The sequence below is a fragment of the Archocentrus centrarchus genome, chromosome 24 (genome assembly GCF_007364275.1).
Source record: "Archocentrus centrarchus isolate MPI-CPG fArcCen1 chromosome 24, fArcCen1, whole genome shotgun sequence".
NCBI classification, from domain to species: Eukaryota; Metazoa; Chordata; class Actinopteri; order Cichliformes; family Cichlidae; genus Archocentrus; species Archocentrus centrarchus.
Window position 1 is genome coordinate 2429986 of NC_044369.1, and position 19900 is coordinate 2449885.

Consider the following 19900-nt stretch of genomic DNA (forward strand, 5'->3'; position numbering starts at 1 on the left):
GACTCAAGGCAGCAACACTGAGTATTTGTATCATCTTCCAGAATCTGTAGTATATGTATTTATATTGAGGGTTTTTTTTTAAATCAATATTTTTGGACTAATGATGAAGAATTATATAATTGTAAGTCTGGTCATTCATGTATGCAAAAAATTAAATAAACACATAAAGGCTTCCACTGGAATTTAGAAAAGATCTTCCAGGAACAATTTGAAAAAGGTTCTAATAAGGAAATTTTTAACTATTGGAGTTTCCAGTAATCTTAAAGTCATACTAGCAACATAATTTCAGTAAAAGCCTTAAAGTATCTGATGTTACATGGATGGAAGTTTCTAATAAGAATAATTATGTTTAATGTAGGAGACACCTCTCTGTTAATTATATTATTACATTATGCTCAGAGTACATCTATGAAAATAAATAGCTATGGAAATGAAATGTGTTGTGGTCCCCCAGAATGGACAAATTAGCCTAATTTGACCAAAAACGGACTTTTCCTGCGTCCCGTTTTCTGAGATTGTGGCCTTTGGAGTGTACAGAGCTTTGTAGACCGTGTAGGCCAATAAAACCTATAAAAACGACACAACAAATGTTTCATATGAAGATTTTTATCTGATGCAGGATGGATGGAAACGGTGGAATGGCCCTTTATCACATTTACAAATATACAGATCGAAGAGTCCGTCTGTGCCTCAGGAGGAGTTCATTATGGGCCTGCCGTACACACCGTGGTAGTAGCTCGTGTCGGTGTGCGCGGGGTCCAGGCCGGTTTTGGCCGCCATCAGAGCCCCGGACACCGGGCAGCCGTAACCTCCGTACTGCACCACCGGCTCCAGTTTGTGGTGCTGCGGCTCCGACATGAGGTTGTTGATGGAGAACGGGTGGTTGAAGGAGTAGTGCGAGTGGTAGTGGTCCGCTTTCAGGTGCGCGGCCTCGTGCAGCAGCAGCGGGTGCGGGTGGTGGTGGTGGTGGTGTGAGAGCAGGTGCTGCGTGTGCGTGAGCGGGGAAGGCACGCGCACGGGGCTGGAGGGCAACAGTTCACCTCGGTGTGGTTTAAGGTCGGTCCCCTTTACGTCAGAAGACGGAGGTGAGGAGGAGGAGGAGGAGGAGGAGGGCGGGGAGTCCAATCCGGACCCGGTGCTGCTGCCTGTCGTGGTGGTGACCGCGCCGGCCTCAGAGCCCGGCTCCCTCTCCGCCTCCTTGCCCGCAGCTCCGGGCTTCTTCCCGCACTTGAAGCGCTTCTGCCGCCGCAGGTAGCAGCCGTTCTCAAACATGTTTCCTGAGTCCGGGTGCAGCGTCCAGAAGGAGCCTTTCCCCGGTTTGTCCGGTGAGCGCGGCACCTTGATGAAGCAGTCGTTGAAGGAGAGCGAGTGGCGGATGGAGTTCTGCCAGCGCTGCTGGTTCTGCCGGTAAAACGGGAACAGGTCCATGATCCACTGGTAGATCTCGTTTAACGTCAGCATCTTGCTGTTTGACTGCTGGATGGCCATGGTGATCAGGGAGATGTAGGAGTACGGCGGCTTGGCGTGCGTGTAGCTGCGCCGGTAGGCTTTGGACTCTCTGGATCTGATGGCGCAGGCCTGCCCGTACACCGGGCTCATCACCGGCACGTTCCCGTACGGCGGCGGGCTCATGGAGCTCATACTGGGCGGCAGCGCGGAGCTCAGGCCCGCCGCCTGCGCCGCGGCGGCCCCGGCGCTCTGCGTCATCCCGGCGGCCACCGAGGAGTTGCTGACCGCGACAGGGTGGCTCACATAATGCGCGTTCATGTGGCCGGTCATGCCAGGGGTGCCCATGTAGGTGCTCATGGAGTTCATGTTGCCCGCTGGGGGGTAACACTGCAACACAGAGAGCCAATTAACGTTAATTAATGCACGAGGGCGCACAGGACTTCACACCAGACCGTACACACACACACACACACACACACACACACACACACACACACACACACACACACACAGAGTTTAATCCTAAATAATTTAATTTAATTTAAATAACAGCCTAATAATAACGTCCACAATGAGAACTAATGAAGCCTCGATGCAAGAATCATAAACCGGCTGGATTTCCTTTAGCCTGATAAAAAGATCAAAGTTAGAAACGCCTGAGGCCTCAACAAACAAACTGATCATTTATCTTCTTCCTGATCAGTGCTGTCACCTTTATTTCTTTATCACTGGAGTCTCTAAATATGATGAAATGAGTGGAAAACAGTCGCTGGAAGGTCACGATGTTGGTTTATTGTAATATAAGCTGATGCTTTCTGATTAGTTCATTCTAAACATTTTCCGATGAAGCAGTTTAACAGTTTTTGTGCCCATGATTTTTAGTGTTTTTAACACACCTGAATTTCTTCTAATTTACCCCAAACTCCTCTGTCACAGATTATTATTATTAAAGTGTGTTTGGTATACACAGAAACCTGTCTTCCTCTTTTCTCTTGTTAAAGTCCTCTCCTCTCTGTGATCCATTTATACTTCACTGACTTTTATAAATAGACCCCAGCGGACACGCAGGGTTTGGGGGATACTAAAGATGTGAAATATGGCACTAACACAGCTTTGAAAAGAGCGCCAATTTTATTTAAATGATACTAAATTATCAAGAGAATTATAATTTTAACTAAAGGAAAATGGTCCCTGTACATGTATAATAACAGGGGATTTTATTCAGAAAATACGTCCAAGAAAATTCGGTTTTTAAATCTTTTGAAATGTTGTTGTAATTTATTTTTAAAAAGTTTTTTTTCCGATCTTTAAACATGTCATCTGAGGAGAAGCCCCACATTTATTTTCTTATCTTATTCTTTTTTATTAACTGATTTTAACGCTTTTGTTTTCAAGCCAGCAAATTCTTGTGAATTGAAATTAATTATGTGGAGCTGTGAGCATTTTTAAATTGAACAAATCCCACAGAAAAATAAAGGTAATGATTTATTAGAGGAAAACTCCCCGCTTGTTGCCTAAAAAATGCAGAGAAAAGAGATCCGAGGATGACCTCTGCGCCCTCAGCGCAGCTGAAGCCTTTCCTTTGGTCAGTATTTGCTCTTCGCTGTTATGATGATAAAATTCAAAGTATGAATCGTTTTCTTTTTTTCATTGTTAGGTTACAGTTTAGATTAATTGGCAAAGCCCAGTCTAAAGGTCGCAGTCTTTGGATCTTTAATTAAATGGGTTTCTAGAACAAACAAGATCTCAGTTTAATAAATTCTCCTGCAAATATTTACTCGGTTTAACCGAAATGAGAAAACTGCTTCTTAATTTTTCCTGAAGTTCAGCCGAACAGAAACTCAACACACGAGAATCGAAAAGGACTTAATGTAACACCGTAATACACAAATTTAGTCTACATTAAATAATAATAAATATATATGCATTTAAAGGCGACATACAGACTGGAGAAGTGTGGGATAAAATGTGCAGCCTTGTTAAAGCTGAGTTTCTGTGAGTGACGCTAAGTTAATCTTTCCCTTCATTTGGATCTTCTGGCCTCTGATCACTTTTCATCCGCCTCATCTGCAGGATAAGTTTCTGCCTCTGACCAACATTTAATCAATAAGCCAGCGTTCCCACGGACTGATAACCAGCCCGGGTGAACCCGCTGGAAAGTCACACACCTCGGTCTCTCCGTAGTAGTAGCCGCTGCTCCAGTCCGGATGCTCGTGTCCTTCCATTTTAACGGCACTCAGCATCGTGCGCGCTCCGGCTCCAGATTCATCCAAACAGCTCCACGCGAGGCTTTAAAACAAACACGTGAACCCCGCCTGTCCTCAGCTGGCAGCCGGTACCGGGCCGGTGGATCCTGTCTGTTTGTTACCGGAGCTGCTGCCTCTCACCTGCGCGCACACTGTGACCGGTTTGCGCGCACTGAGCGCCTGCGGCACCTGCTTCTCGCTGCTGCGCAGCCGCTGTCCAATCAGGTGCCAGCCTCCCACGGCCGGATAATAACCTCCCACGGGGAGAGTATGCTTAGTTGGACCCCTATAGGAGTCTCACAGTAGATGCAGGTTGAATTTTGGCTCATAGAAAATAATTCAAGCTCACAAAAATTAAAGTAAAAATGACGGTATACCTGCCACAATGAAAATGTATTAATTAGAGCCCCTCGTTCATGTTCCTGGATTTTTGTTTAAATCAGAATGATTTTGTTTCATCACATCTGCGGACAGATGAGGAGCCCACATGCAGCAGTTTGATGGATCTGCAGAGTTTTTGTTTTGCGCTCATCTTTAGCCTGTGTTTGGGCACAAAATGAGTTTGTGCTATAGTCTCTAAATCAATTTTTTTTCTCCTGCAGCAAACCATCACCTTCAAGCAGTAGCTATATCAAAAACAAAAGAGCGAAAAGATAACATAAACAGGGTAATTATGATTGTGTGCAAAAAAAGGAGGGTGCATTTCAAATCTTTAAAACTGAAAGCTTGAAATAATGAAGGCAGCAGCATATTAAAATCAAAACATTACATATAGGCAGTTTTATTCTCAGGTAGTTAAAGTGTAAAAATATAAGAACCCCATTACATTACAGATGCAAATATTAAGTCAAAAAAGACAAAGACCAGATTAGAGCAGGAAAATAGATTTTCATACAGCAAATACTCCAGCGGAGCAAAAGTCCTGCTGCTCGATGGGCCAAGAAGCCAAATCAGGCCCTCTGCAAATATGAATCAAGCCCACCTACAGGTTTAGGTTCTCACATTTTGGCCCACCTAGTTTTGATTGAGTTAATATACAGAGTCAGTGCCAAAGAGTTTCATTTTAAGAGTAATTATATGTCTCAAATGTATGAAGCTCAGTGAGCTGTAAGAGTGGTTTAATCAAAAAACACATTTCATGCTGGATCCAGAGAGGCTGATCTTTAATGTCTTTATTTAACTGTGAAATCTAAACCTTTCCCATTGTGTGAAAGCGCTGAGTTCCCGGCAGAGTGGAGGCTGTCCGGGATCTTCTTCCTCCTCCTTTTCAGCTGCAGGATTGACTGTTTGTGCTCCGACAGTGTGTGTTTACCTGCCGGCGAATCTGAAAGGACGCACGGCACACACGGCCGAGGTGGAGGAACAAGAGAAGCTGGACCACCATGCTCTCTGCACACAGCCCTGTGGCCATCAAACACGAGCACAAATATTTCCCTCTTTTTGTGGGTCACACACGACGACCGTGAGGGGGCTCAGATGTTTATCAAAGCTGTGACTCAGTGAAGGACGTCCCTCACCTGCACAGGATCAGTGCAGGTCACAGGTCACAGGTTATGGAAGAAACAGTGACTGTGTGAAGGATTTAAAGTGGGTTCACATACAGGAGAGAAAGACTTGATGAATAGTTGAAATCTGTGTTTAGAAGGTCATGAGGCACAAACATGGAAACTGATCGGGAAAAAGATCTTCCTCACACATGATGTGCCAGTAAAAAGCAGACTGAAAACCAGCTCTTCATCCCAAAGTGATTATTATTATTATCATTTGTTAGCTGTGAAGTGAAACTCTTGAGATTAAGAATGTTTTTTGGGAGCATCCTGGGATTAGACAGGCAGGATTAAACTGCCATGTTTGAGAAACCACGAACGCCTGCACCAGTATGAGGAGAGCATGCTCAGAGATCCCTGTGGGGAATAAATGATGGAAAATAATATTGATTATTAAAAATATTTTACTTTCAAAAGCTAAAAAATGATAATTCTCCTAACTCAGCATCCACAGCGCCCAAATACATGATGCTGGAAGCAAACAGGGATGTTATGGGGTTGATAGGCTCTTCATTACCCACCACACATCTAACAATGCTGAGAGTGTTGTGAGTTCAATGGGCTTTTCCTCATTTCTCTAATTTGTGCCTTATTCGTCCTCCTGCAGCCGCCCTGAAACCAGCCTCAGTGTTCAGTGTTGAAGAATGTCTCAGCTCCTAAAATGCATCATGAGGACAGGGAAGAGAGGCGTTATAACTGAAGACGTGCAAATAAATAAAGCAAGTGTGTCCTTTACTGAAGTGTTTTTACCGTCAAGTATAAAAACATCATGAGATGAGGAATCTTTGAACAACTTCTTTGCATTCACAAGTTTCTGCCCTCCACCATTTCTGTGTGTTTGTGTGATTGAAAAAGTATTTATTTTTTAATCTTGTTACATTGTTCCATGCAGTGAATTTGATGAAATGAAACCCTGTGGAAGCATGTTATGATCACAGCTGTAGCTGGGTTATAACAAAACAATTCCACATCATATTTAACTGACATCACTGAAGTGGAGATGGTTCGTTTTCTTTCTCCTCGTGCTTCTTCTTCACCTCCTCCACTCGCTTCTCTAGCAGGAGGGACCAAGATGCTTGGAGAGGAGTCGGAGAAAGGAACGGAGGACGCGCTGATCGTTCTTCCTGGCCTGCTGTGTGGCTCATCTGTTTGCTGGAAATCAGCTTTTTGATTTGGTCCTGAGCAGCAAGCAAACGGATCACAGGAGAAGAGGGATTTCTGTAGCTGCTGTGAGTTTATGGATACATATACATATTTAAGGTGCACATCAGCAGCTTTTTTTTTTTATCAGTTGAATTCCCCAAAGATATTTTCTCCCCCTTTTGTTTCAGTTAGATTTTGTTTGTTTCCTTCTTTCTTTTTTAAATAAAGCTCACAATATTTTCTGTACTCACTCATGCCTCAACCCACTTCTTAAAATTTCCTTAAAAAATTTGTGGTGCAGAATTTTTTGGATGTAACGTAATAAAATCACTCATCACTAAGTGTTGCCATGGTTGTTTCATTTATTTTGTTTGCTGGGGTCAGGGTGGTCAGGGCGAGGACATGCAGTTAGTTATATTTTTTAGGAATAAACTGTTTATGGAGATTAAAGTAGGAACAGTGAAATGCAAGTATAATGGAGGTAGCTCATTATAATTAGGGCAAAATCCTCTCTGGATACATATTAACAACACTTCTGCTGAAGAAGTGCTGTCATAGAAACAATAAATTTACTCCCTTTTAATCAAAGATTTGTTATGTGACATTTCCAGCTTATATATGATGGTTATTAACAAATCACTGAAACTGGGGTTTTCAGTGAAGCCTTATGAAACGGTTGTTTTTAAGGGTTTTCCAGCCCTGCAGAGGACTCTTTCCCAGCTCCTCTTTCTGCACCAACCACACTGTAAAATGATGTTTTTGCGACCCAGGTGAGCAAATATTGTCTCTTAGTTTAAACCCGTATGGCTGCTGCTCTGCTCAGATTCCTGAGGGAACAGCAGCTGTAAAACCGAGGAAGCCTCTGGGAAAACTGGGAATCTCACCTGCAGCTGCTGCTCAATCAGCTGAGTCTACATCAGAAATCATACAGGATTTGTTTCCCCAAAAAACCCTGAAATTGGAGGTTTCTTCACAGGAATCTGCTCATCAAAGGGATTTTATTTTGCATTTGATAATTCTTTCTTCAACTTAAGATCGAAAAACAATAATCAGGCTTTTATCAGGTGACTGTGCGCCTTGCTTTTTTTGTTCAACTCTGACATCTGCTGGTGACTTCCTACCAAAACCATCAAATCACACTTCAACATCAGGTTTTAAAGTTACAGAAATATCGTTCTTATGATAATAATAATAATAAAAAAGCAATATTAGATATAAAAGCAGCTTTTAGACCTGCTTCACGCGTTGATTCTATGAAGTTGTTTTAATATCACAGAGGGAGAAAAGGCGACTTTTCAGAACAATATTTTATAAAATAAAAGACGAAGAAGCAGGGAAACACTGAGTATTTCAGAAAAAGAAAAATAAGGCACTCAGACTGTGCCCTCTTGATCAGTAATCAATGTATTCATGTAACCAACATCTTAACATCCACCAGGTCACCACGACCCACAGGACACGCAGATCACGTTAATGCCCAGCCCGTTTTCTTTCTTTGTTTTTCAGTAAATATATATACTAATAAAAATGTTCAGCAGTATCATCTTTTCACAAAGAATTAAAATAAGTCATTTTATCCAAAGTGTGAACTGATTTATGTTTATTGTTTTTCCGTCTTGCTTTTGATTTAAATTAATTTATGTATTGTAGTCTCTGTGGTGGAAAAAAGGAGCCAATAAATAAATTATCATAGACATGAGTAAGGAGCTGTATTTAAAAAAAAAGTATAAAGCAATTGTAATAAATTCATAATTAGTTTTTACCAAATAAAAAGCGAAATAACAAAAGCCCAAAATGTGGATAAAGCTCTGAGGTTCAGGTTATCATCGTTAAATCCAGCATTTATACCGTTTAACGGTCGTTTGAGGGAAATAAACCGTGGAAGTCGTTGCGTTTGTCCCCACCGAGCTTCCGTACACCGGAAGCAGCGTGTTAGCGGTTTGCTGTTGCTGTGAAACTGAAGGGCAGCGGGTTTGTCTCCTGCAACCCTCTCACTTTTAACTGCTTGGATTTAGTTTTTTCAAGCAGCCGTTCATTTATCTCCCCGCCGCAAATCTGATCTGAGGTAAGTTCAGAACAGTGGAAACACGTAAAACGGGCTCATAAAGCTCCTTAAATAAAGTTGTGTGTGTTTGTGTGTGTCGGTCTCCTCTCAGATGCCTCCCAAACCTCTGGAGCCGCTGGCTAAGAAGCTCATGAAGGGCGTGATCGTTGTGGAGCTGCTGGGCGTCCTCGGGGCCTACGGTCTGTTCCACATGATGAACAACAGCCGAGGTATCGGTGAAACCACCAAGTGAAGCGGAGCTGCATGAAGGCGGCTTTATGTCGACCTAAAGTTCCCGTTTTATCTCCTCTGCCTGCAGATTTCAGGAACACCGTGAACAGGAGGTTCCCATCCGTCCTGGAAGGTGAGAACAATCTCCACGAGCCTCAAAGGTTAAACCTGCTGTTATAATTATTTAAAAGTAGCGGCTGCAGGTTTGTAACCACTGTAATGTAATTTTATTCATATACTGCTGCAGTGTTGTTCAGATTAGAAACCCTTACATCCACAGTCCGTATCTAAAAATCTAAATGTTAGAAGACAGATATGAAAAAATGATCCTAAAATGTGAACAAATAAGGGAAAAAAGGCAATTAGCTCATAATTAAATCAATTGAAACTCAAGTAGGTGAAATAAACCCATTGATGGATATGATAATGAAAGTGATCAGGTCAGATATATGAAGCAGATTAAATTGCAGTACAAGAACAAAGTTGTATTGAAGTTCATCTGAACATGCTGACAGGACCCCAAATAAAACACTATAAATTAAATGCAGTAAAACTCCATAAAACACATTTTTAAAGTAATGAGTACACCTTGACTTTTTTGGTGCCATCATTTAAACATGTTTATGAACCTTCCTTTGGTATTCTGACCCGTGTGGCCATCATGAATCAGCTGCACATCCACAAACACCTCCTGCAGGTGTTACGCTGCTTCGAGATCCACTGATGCTCGTTTCAGGTTTTCAGACACCTGTTCAAACACAGGAGGCGTTATGTGATCATCCGGGCGGCGTCCATTGAAGTGTCTGCTCAATAACTTGAGAACCGTGTGGCCTACACTTACCAAACTTCATGACTAGATGGCTTATGACCAAAGCAAGGTTGTGATTGTAAATGGGGGTCACTGGGGTCAAGATCAAGGTCACTGTTACTTAAAATAGGAAAACGTTGCCCACTCAATAACTGGGAGAATAAAGTGCAACAGGTGTATTTTGCCCCGCTCGGCTGTGCTCTCTTTCCTCTGTGGTGTCATAGACAGATCCTGTAGCAGTCTGTAAATGTGTATTTCTGCTGTAACATTAATATGCGAGTCTGTGGGGGTTGATTCAGAGGAATTGCCACTGCAGCACCTGAGTGTTGGCTTCATTTTTCGGCCCTGGGTGTTGCTTCTTTGTCTTAGACTAAAGAGACGATCAAGAGTGAATATCCAGGATGTTAGATGTTGTGTTTCCAGCCTCAATCTCTGGGACACGCTGGGACAATTAGGACGTAAGTACTTCAGTTTCTGTGCGTCATGAACATGGACACCTGTTGATATTACTGTAAACTCTCCTAAAACATAACCCAGTCATATTTACTACATATACAAACAAATAGGCATAATTATTGCAGCTTTATTGCAGGTAAAAACAGTGACTGAAATACTGAGCAGCAATAACAGACAGGTCAGTGTAAGAGTCAGTAACTTGCTGTCCTGACCTGTTAAACTGTCTGCAGTCTCTTTGTGATTAGGAAACAGTTCGCTGTCCATTTTTGCAGCCGTTCATATTCAAACAGTGTTGTTTTAATTAATTTATATTTGCATAATTTCTGTTTTTTTAAAATGTAGTTTATCCAACAACCTAATCCCAGATATATGATGATAGATGTAGTTGGGGTGGATTCACAGCACTCTCTCACCAAACTTTACTGTATGATGTCAACAGTGACACATCAAATCTAAAAGTAGGCGCCTCTCTAACTTTTTCCCCAAGTACCAGCTGTTATTGGGGGCTTGATGAAACCCCCCCCCATCGTCCTAGCTCCCTCTTGCCGTAGCAGTTGTGTTGTACCTGAGGGTTGTGATCCAGGGGGGGAGAACCCTTACTAGATGCATGCCCTGGCTGGGATTTGAACTCCTGACCATTTGTTCCTAAGACAGCGATGTTGCCTCTATACTATCTGTGCTATATGTGAACAGCACCCATGTGTGTCATAAATCCTCAAAATATTGATTGCAGTGAAAAAAAATAGTTCTTTTAGCAGTAATTTTTGTCATTTACAAATCTATCTGCTAATATTGATATTTTATTAACACCATACCAACAAATAATCTGGGCTTTTATTGTGTTAAATACCAAAAACATTTACTTTGAAAGGGTCTAACCTGCCCTCTCCGTGACCCTCTGCAGCCACTGTGACAGAGCTCAGCTGGTTGTTAATTAAAGGGACAGTCAGTAGTTTTGGTTCCTGTTACACATTAATATTAAAACAATGCTTTTAGTTTTAATTGGTCCAAACTACAGAAATTAAACTGCAAACACACTGAACAGGATCATGAAACACTTTAATATCACACACAGGTGTGAAACTGGGTCATCCTGTCAGCTCAGCTCAGATTTCAGTGGATTCACTTCTGAATATGAATTATGCAAAGTTTCAGGTGCTTCCTGTTTGAGGGTCCATTTTAAAATGACATTAGTGAGAAAACTGAGCACAGTCCTTTATCTGAGCTAACAGAACGATGGATGCTAAAATATGGACAGCAGATTTGGAGAGTCCACAGTTTGACATGTAGATTTCATTTATGGTTTCTCACATACAAGACAGAATATTGTTTAAAACAGTCCAAATCAGCTGAATGTTTCACACATATTAAAGTTTGAATATGAGGAAAAAAATCTGTTCATCCGACTTCAGTGTGATACGAGTCCATATTCAACATCTGAAGTGTTTTTCTAGATCATACGATAGAAAATAAACCCGCCCACAAAGTCTTTAATTAAAGAAAAAGGTAGACGTGTCTCCTCTTCATCAGCTCAGGGTCTCTAATCACTTTCTGATGTCCGCTTCCTCACAGTTTACTACAAGTCCAACGAGTGGGCGGGGATCTACGGCATCCGCGAGAGAGACCAGGAGGCCTGGTCGGCCAAACGGGACTGAAGGCTCCATCATCATCATCATCATCTACTTCCTCCTCTTCTTGCTCCCTAACGTCCTGCTTCCTGTCTTGGCTCCGCTGAACATCTTCTTCTTGCTGAACATGGTCTTCTTCCTGCGCAGCGTCTTGGCGTCGCGGCCGTGGATCCAGTCGTCGCGCTGAGCCTCCCACTTCAGCTGTTTCAAACCTGCACGCAGGAAGTGTCGGAAACAGAGACGACATCACTTCCTGCACAGAGACTCATTCATCTGATCTGGTTTATTTATACAGTGAAGCTGATGTGATTTTTCTCTCTGTGGAGAAGTTATTAAATGTGGCTGGTATCCAGCAGTCCAGAATAACTCGCCTTCATCACACTCAGTTTGTTTGTTTTAACCCTATAATGACCTGAAATCAGCATCTGTCAGACCTCACATCTAAGTTTGAAGAGTTACGTCTCTACTTATAACTGTCTGTACTTCCCAGCTGCCAATAACAATTCTTTAATCCTGCCAATAAATTTATGTCGTCTGCACTGACGGACAGATAAACCAAATTAGTCACACTCATGTTGCATTATTGTTGCTATATAAATTGGTGGACGGAATCTATAAAGGTAAAGCTCACCTGCTTTGTCGGCGTTGGCCATGGCGTTGAGCCCGATGTTGTCAAACTTGGAGCCGGCGTTCTCGTCCAGCAGGCAGCCAAACTGAAAAAAAAAGCCCTCAGTTTATTCTCCTAAAGGTGAAACACTTTTATAGCTTCATAAGCCGGCGGTGGTTTTCCCATGAAGTAAAAAAGGTTTCAAATGTAAAAATCTCCATAAATCTGAGTTATATGATCAGCTTTGAGATCCTGTCTCCAATCAGAACTTCTTTATGCTGGTTTTACACAAAGTATCTGAAGTGAGACTAACCTGTTCAGCAGAAGCAAACATGGCTGCATCTTTCTTCTCTTTCTTCTTCTTCTGTTTGGAACCTGAGAGTATGAACAGTGATCGATAAGTGATCGATAAAATAACCTCGAGCATCGCTCAGTTTTCTATACTCAGCCAAACCAACGTTAGAAGGACAAAGTTTGATTCTTCGCACTATAAATCAAGTATTAACCTAAAGATCCGGAGAAGTCGAGCGCCTCGGAGGACTTCCTCTTCCCCTTCTTGGGATGCGGAGTGATGTCTGGAGCTTCCATCTCCTCATCGTCTGAATCTATGCAGAGGAAAAAGGTTTGAATGTGTTGAAGGTGTTGAAGTGGACCTGTTCACGGCCAAAGTTTCAAATAAGGAGCCTCGCATATGAGAGTCAAACCCTCAGGCTTCAGACGGCTCCAAACACTCAGTTTCACAGTCTTTTTTTACTCTGGGATCTTGATGCGTCACTAAGGAAATACTCTGAATATGGCCGACATGAATATAACATTTAAACTTCACTGGTTCCAGCACCTTAAATTTAAACGTTTGGTGGTTTTCTTTTAATTCTGAGGTGCTGTATAAAATAATTTTACAAATTATGGGCCCATGATGCACAGAGTGCCTCGGCGCCGCTGCCCTCCACTCACTCCCCACAGGTCTGAAAATCTGCGATGAGGATCTCTGCAGGTACTGACCTCCGAATGCAGCATCTTCATCCTCCAGGGCATCTTCATCCTCCAGCTCAGGAACTGAAAGGAGAGGAGAGCAGTTCAGATTTCTGTAAGATCGCAGGTCCATTCTGTCATTTAACAAACATATGACATCAATATAATCTGATCACAGTTCAGCCAACTTTACAAAAGCATAAACAGATTAAAAGATGTCCATGCAGCAGCAGCAGAGCCACGAATACTCCATAAAATTTAGATTTAAGGAAATCTGAAAGTAAAACTGGATTATTGGAATTATTTGAACTTTCTGGCATTTCCTACCTTCATCATCGTCGTCTTCTTCACCTCCATCAGGATCCATGAACGTCCCTCCTTCCTCCTCCAGTTCGTCTCCGAAGTCTTCCTCGTCCATGCTGCCCAGAGACACCTCCTCATCGTCCAGGTCGTCCATGTCCGAGTCGTCCTCATTGGAGTCCAAATCCTCTGCTGATTTCTTACCTTTTTTACTCTTCACATTCCTGAGAGACAAACATGGAGGGGAAACAGGAGGAAGAGGAGGGTTCAGTCACCACAGCAAAGCCCTTAAAAAGGCCTTAAAGCTGCTCGTTTTCACTGTAACGTTCGAACCTGAACGATTTCAACTCCTCAGTACAGGTTTTAACAGTCGACCACAAACACAGAGGAAGGCCTGACTTTGCTCTTTATAAACAAATCAGAATCAGCTTTGGGGCCTTGAACAGTTACAGCCAATCAAATCCTTTCTGCAGAGGGTTTCTGGGCAGGAGTGCGAGTCTCCCAGCCAATCACATCCCTCTGTGTTTCCTCTGTTTATTTGTTTTCCCATTTTACTGTAAACATGACCTCATGACACACGCTGATATGTATGAGATGTGCAGCTAAAATAACACAGAAGTAACTGTAGATACAAAATCATTAAACAATTGATACATAAAATTTTAAAGCAAATCCAGGAATAGGAAAAAAATTAAAGTATATAATTAAAGTAATGAAATGAAAATAAAAACCAACAGTAAAGCTGAAAACTCACCCTGCAAAGTCGAGATCAGCGTCGGCCAGGTCGGCGAAGTACGAGTCGCCCTCAAAGTTGTCTGCCACAACAAAATCACAACCAGTTACACAACCAGAGACGCTGCATTCAAACACGAGTAACAAAAGGCAAGAAAATTTACATTTAGGAAACGTTTCACTTTAAACACCACGGAGCAGGATGTGTTCATTCATGCTGAGCTGCATGAAGTATTTACTGATTTCAGCTCAAAAACCTCCTTAACTTTGTCTCCAATTATCCACTTTAATGGTTCAAGTTCGAGCCGTTAGGTTCTCTGAGGTTTCCATGACGAGTTATTGAGTGTTGGTTTATTTACCAAGAAGTTTCTCAAACTCGTCGTCATCCACGTCCTCCACGCTGTCATCATCACCTCCTCCTCTGGGCCCACGCTGCCGTTTCTCCTGCTGCCGTTTCCTGAAGAAGCTGATAAACGAGACGAATCTCATTAAATATAAAACCGAGCAGAAAAACGATGGAAATACGTCGCGTGACTTCGCAGAGTTCCCCCGATGTTTGCGACTCACCGATGGAAGAAGATTTCATCGACGGGAACTTGACTTTCTTCTTTCGACAGAAACTCGTCGCTGTTAACTGACGGGAAAAATAAAGTCAGGAACGCACACTTCCTGTGACATCACAGAACAGGTGAGTGGGAAAAAAAAAGTTACCTGGTAAAGAGCTGACAGGTAATCTGTGTCTGGGCTTCAGCAGAGCAGCGTCGGTGTGTTCTGAGGAATGAAATATTATTGATTTCATGACTGCAATTATCAGATATTCAAATGATTAATAACATTAATGAAGTGTCAGAACACGTGAAGTCAGCATGATTTCATGTGTTTTCATCAGAGGCTTCAGCCTCGTGTTTTTCATCGTTTTCTCGGTCTGATTTTTAGTTTTTATTTCTTTGTTTTCAGCATGTTTTTAGTTTCTCTGCACTTTACTGCATCTTTTTCATTGTTTTTGTTTCTATTTTTGCTCGACTGCACTCAGTTTGTGCTCTACTCGTTCTTCCTGTTTTGAATCTCTTTAAACTGTAAATATGAGTTTACACAATTATCAGTTTTCATTATCTTCTCTGTGCAGTCATTGTAAGTTAATTTTTTTTTTAGTCTGCATGTGATCATTTAGTGCACGTTGGGGTTTATGTTGCATCTGACAGAATTCAGGGAATAAAGTTTGTTTTACGTTCTGCTTTGAGCTGTTTGGGGTTTCGGAAGACGAATCGATCCAGGAAGCGGATGAGGGTGAAGTCCTGCAGAGGGTCGCCGGAGTACTGGATGAAGTCTCCCTGTGGAAATGAAAACACACCAAATGTTAACAGAGAATCATGAAGATAAGACAGCTGCTGAAGGTGTGTGTGTGTGTGTGTGGGGGGGGGTTACCTGCAGAATGGTTTTTGCAAACAGCGACACCGATGGGTGGAAGTGCAGAGCGAGCTGCATGGAAACAAACAGGAAGCAGAAGGATAATATTAGATCGTGCAGCAGCAGCTGGGTGAACACGAGCTCCAGTGATGAGTCGAGATCTTTGTGTTCATTGTGTTTTGTTTTTTTTTCACCTTCTGCAGCTCCCATAAAGTCGTGCGATCGGCGCCGCAGAATAACGGGTTTCTGTGCAGCGGGTCGTAGATCTGAGCGCTCTTCATTCCTGGAAGAAAAGGAAGTCGACATTAAAGCAGCCCGACGCAGCTCGCCTTCATGAACGAGTTCAATTGTTTCCTGAAAGAAAGACGGGGATTTCACATTAAAAAAAAAAACTGTGCGGCTCGCAGACCTTCCAGGTTCTGGTGATGTACCCATGATGCCGCAGGCTTGGCCTCCTCTGGCTCAACGCTCGTTCCTTCTTCCAGTTTGTCGGCATCCACAAATCTCTCCTCTCCATCATCGTCATCCTCGTCTGCAGTGAGATCTTTGAACTCCTCCTCCTCCTCATCCTGAGAGAAGCCACAAGAAAAACAATCAACAGTTCATCTGAGAGACCCGTTATGTCCAAAGAAGTCAAATGAACATTTTTCTAAAACCTCATCTCCGCTCGCTTCCTTACCCCGCCCTCTTCTTGCAGCAGTATCTTGAGGCCCGGTTTGGCCCTCATGACCTCTGACACCAGGAAGAGCGCCCCGCAGGTGAAGCTGGCGCTCTGCTCGGCGCTGACCTGCAGCAGCCGCTTCACGAAGGCCTTGACCCGCCTCAGCGCCACGTCGGCCTTCAGGGATTTGTACAGCAGGTTGAGGAACATGTTCTGCCGGGACGATGATAGCCCGGGGTCCAGCAGCTTCCTGCGGGGGAGAAGGCGAAATGAAACATCTGGATGATGTCTGTTTATGTCTTAAAAGTGTCCACAAAAGTTTGATGACTGGTACGACCTGTTCTTACCTGTACAGGGCCACGTAGTATCGGTCTGAGATGCTCTGCTGGGAGTCCATCACCTGGAACAGCAGCATGAGCGCCTGCACGGCCGTGTTGAACTTCACCAGGTGAACCACTTTGAAGAGCGTGTCCATCTGCTCCCTCACCTTCTCGTCCCCAGCGCTGGTGTAAGGATACGCCCTGTTCACGCCCGCCAGCAGCACGCTCAGCATCTTCGATTCGATGTCCTTCTTCTTGACGCAGGCGCGGAAGAACGAGAAGTAGATGGTGATGAGCTTGGTGGCGAGCTCGGCCTCGTCGTGGCTCAGGATCACCTGGCTGAGGAAGCACATGGCGTAATACTGCGCTTTCGAGCTAATGTTGGGTCGGAACAGGAGCCGCTCCACCTCGCAGCACACCACCACCTTCATGTTGGGGTGTTTGTGCAGCAGCGTCTCCAGCAGGTAGGACGCCTTCGCCGCCGTCTTGTATTCGGGGTCTCCGAGCTTGTTGACCACCTGGGTGAGGAGCGCCTTCTCCTGCTCGGGGCGGCTGCACAGCAGCTCGTGGGCGGTGGTTAGCGCCTTTGCCTTGGTAGCGGGCACCGTGTCGTGAGCCAACGAGTCCAACGCCACCACGAACTCAGCCATGTGGTGCTTCAGCTGATGCTCGAAGTACCAGAGGATGAGGCGGCGGTCGCGGGCGTCGCGGTTGCCGCTGGCCTTCTCCTCCAGCTGATCGAATGGGTGCTGTGCAAAGGTGCGGAGCTTCCTGCCCTCGGGCAGCAGGTTGGACAGCAGCAGCTCCCGCAGTGTGTCCATGGCCATCAGGCCCATCCGCCGGCTGCCCTTCTTCTTCACCATGGAAACCAGGTTTTCCACGTGCTCCAGCATGTGAACCGGAGCGTCCTGGATTAGAACTGTCATGGCCGCCATCCTGTCCGCCAACACGCCGGAGGAGACGACGGTCTTCATCCAGGCGGAGTTGGCTCCTTTCTGCAGGCTCTTCTTGGTCTTGTAGATGTTCACCTCGGCCTCGAACAGCTGCTGGGCGAGCGTCTTGTACTGCGAGACCAGCGAGGCGTCCTGTGGCGCCGAGGAGCCCTCCTCTGCGTACTCTAGCTCGAACCACTTCCCGCCGGGTTTGATCAGCAGCACCTGTCGCTGCTGAAACTCAAACACGTTGGCACTCTGCTTCACCTTTTTCGATGCTGACTTCTTCTGCTTCTTATCGACAGCGTTCGGCTGAGCGGCGTTCGGCTGAGCGGCGGATGGCTGAGCCGCGGACGGCGTCTCCTCTGCTTTCTCCACTTTGGCCTTTTCAGTTTTCTTCTCGTTAGCAGCGACTGCATCGCCCTCGGGCTCATCTGCTACAAACTGCTGTGTGGTGTATGCCCGGATGCCCAGCTTGGTGATGAATTTCTCAAGCTCGCCTTCCTCCAGGTCGTCTATCGCTCCTTTCATACCACCATCGACGAGCTCATTGGAGTCATCGATGCCGGCGAGGAGGACGTAGTCGGCCTGCAGATGGAAAAAAAAAGAATCATTTTAATGGCAGACTTCTGGGCAATGTTTATGTATAAAATGTATTTTAATTTATTACTTTATCAATTTTATTTATTTGAAATACTTTAAATCATTTTCAGGTCAGAATTATGTGACTTTACAGCCTTTTTTCTCTTTTGTGTGACTTTTAAAACTTTTTGTATCTTTGCTGTCTTTGTGTTTTTTATTACAGCTTGAATCAGCCTTCGTCTCTGTGTTTGTATCACTGTTTAAATTAAACATTAGTAATAAAATAAGTTACAATTTATGAAAGCTCTGACAACAAAGGAGAGAAAATCTGGGAAGATTAATAATGTTATTATAATGTTATCACCAATATTTTTTTTAATCTTTAACTTTCTTTTTATAAATTTCAAGCTGAACATCAGAATGGGGAAGAAAGAGGATTTAAAGGTGATTTAAGTGACTCTGAGTCTGAGTGTTTCAGAAACTGCAGATCTGCTGAGATTTTCTCGCGCAGCCGTCTGTGGGGTTTACAGAGAACGGTCAGAAAGAGAGAAAATATCCCCGGGTCAGAGTCTTTGGATGATGTCAGAGGAGAGTGGCCAGACTGCTTCCAGCTGATAACAGGGCAACAGTAACTACAAGTAACCCCTCATTCCAACCAAGGTTTGCAGAAGAGCATTTCTGATGCGCAGCATGTGGAACCGTGAAGCAGATGGGCTACAGCAGCCTTCCTGAGTGCTGCTGCTGAGCATGCCCAACCCTTCTTGATCGCAGTGCACTATCCTTAGATGGCTGCTTCCAGCAGGATTACGGTCCATGTAATGGTTTCTTTAGCATGTCAGTGGTACTCAAACCGCCTCCACAGTCACCGAGATCAGCTTTGGGATGTGGTGGGAGACTCCCGTCACGGATGCAGCTGACAGGCCTGTGTGATGCTGTCGTGTCAACATGGACCAAAACCTCAGAGGAATGTTTCCAGCATGTTGTTGAATCTGCGCCATGAAGGATTAAAGCAGCTCTGAAGGTAAAAGGGGGTCCAGCCCGGTAATAACAAGGTGTACCTAATAAAGTGTCCGGTGAGTGTGTATTAGGAGTACTTCTCTCGTGTTATTTTCGTCACATGACCTCACCTGCCTGTCTGACAATTCAGAAAACTATCAAATCAAACCGACCTCCACAAACTGCAGCGCGCTCTACGTCTGTTCATGAGCGTTAACCTCGTTTTACCAGGTAAACTCACCTGAGTTCCTCCGAGCCGTAAAACCTCCTCCAGACTGAGCTCCTCTTCCTCTCTCTTCTCCTTCTTCCCTTCACCTCCATCTTCCTCTCCGCCGTTGTTTTCCGCCTCCGGCTCTTTGTCTTTGGACTCAAACGTCACTTTTTTCGTCGCTTTGGACTTTTTTCGCTGCTTGTTTTTCGCTGCCATGCTTTCCACAGCGTGAGGAGACCTGACCCGGACGTAGAAGGAAACGTTTCCGGTGCAGGGTTACCAGGTCTGGCGGGGGATTTCAGTTATATCGTGGCATATATGTATAATATTACTCAATATTTCTTGATATTTGTAAACAATTAGGCACGCCGAATTGACTAATAGAAGTTTCTGATTTATATAATTTATTTTATACCTGTTACCCGTCAATTAGTTTCCTCATTACAGAAGAAAACCTAAAAATGTGACGATTTTCAGGCAAGTTCTGAACTGCAGGATCCGCGTCGTTTACCGACGTTTGTGATGTAAAACACACAGTGTCCCTGTTTCATGTTTGTGTGGTCACACGTGGCTGAGGTTTGATCCCGATTCTTGGCACAAATCAGTGTTTTTACTCCATTAACAACAA

At 44.0% G+C, this 19900-nt stretch overlaps 3 protein-coding genes across 4 annotated transcripts; 1 reads left to right on the forward strand and 2 right to left on the reverse strand.

The window, feature by feature from the left end:
• Positions 1 to 599: 599 nt before the first annotated feature.
• Positions 600 to 3850, reverse strand: LOC115774617 (hepatocyte nuclear factor 3-beta-like). Its single transcript, XM_030721975.1, has 2 exons — positions 3618 to 3850; positions 600 to 1836 (listed from the first exon to the last, which is right to left on the reverse strand). The coding sequence occupies exons 1-2, from the start codon at positions 3690 to 3692 to the stop codon at positions 691 to 693; spliced, it is 1221 nt and encodes a 406-aa protein (XP_030577835.1). The 5' UTR covers positions 3693 to 3850; the 3' UTR covers positions 600 to 690.
• A 4440-nt stretch (positions 3851 to 8290) lies between these two features.
• Positions 8291 to 11920, forward strand: LOC115774526 (protein CEBPZOS). Of its 2 annotated transcripts, none has more exons than XM_030721867.1 (4): positions 8291 to 8450; positions 8508 to 8659; positions 8749 to 8793; positions 11497 to 11920. In XM_030721867.1, exons 2-4 carry the CDS (start codon positions 8542 to 8544, stop codon positions 11577 to 11579), a joined length of 246 nt encoding a protein of 81 aa, XP_030577727.1. In that variant the 5' UTR covers positions 8291 to 8450; positions 8508 to 8541; the 3' UTR covers positions 11580 to 11920. The 2 variants fall into 2 exon arrangements, with proteins under 2 accessions (XP_030577727.1, XP_030577726.1); XM_030721866.1 differs by having other exon boundaries at positions 8542 to 8659.
• Positions 11573 to 19511, reverse strand: cebpz (CCAAT enhancer binding protein zeta). The gene is made up of 17 exons (XM_030721865.1): positions 19303 to 19511; positions 16579 to 18071; positions 16250 to 16481; positions 15980 to 16139; positions 15765 to 15853; positions 15589 to 15642; positions 15392 to 15494; positions 14875 to 14934; positions 14731 to 14797; positions 14523 to 14629; positions 14186 to 14246; positions 13459 to 13655; positions 13162 to 13215; positions 12666 to 12764; positions 12473 to 12534; positions 12184 to 12265; positions 11573 to 11764 (listed from the first exon to the last, which is right to left on the reverse strand). The coding sequence occupies exons 1-17, from the start codon at positions 19486 to 19488 to the stop codon at positions 11604 to 11606; spliced, it is 3267 nt and encodes a 1088-aa protein (XP_030577725.1). The 5' UTR covers positions 19489 to 19511; the 3' UTR covers positions 11573 to 11603.
• Between the last annotated feature and the right edge of the window lie 389 nt (positions 19512 to 19900).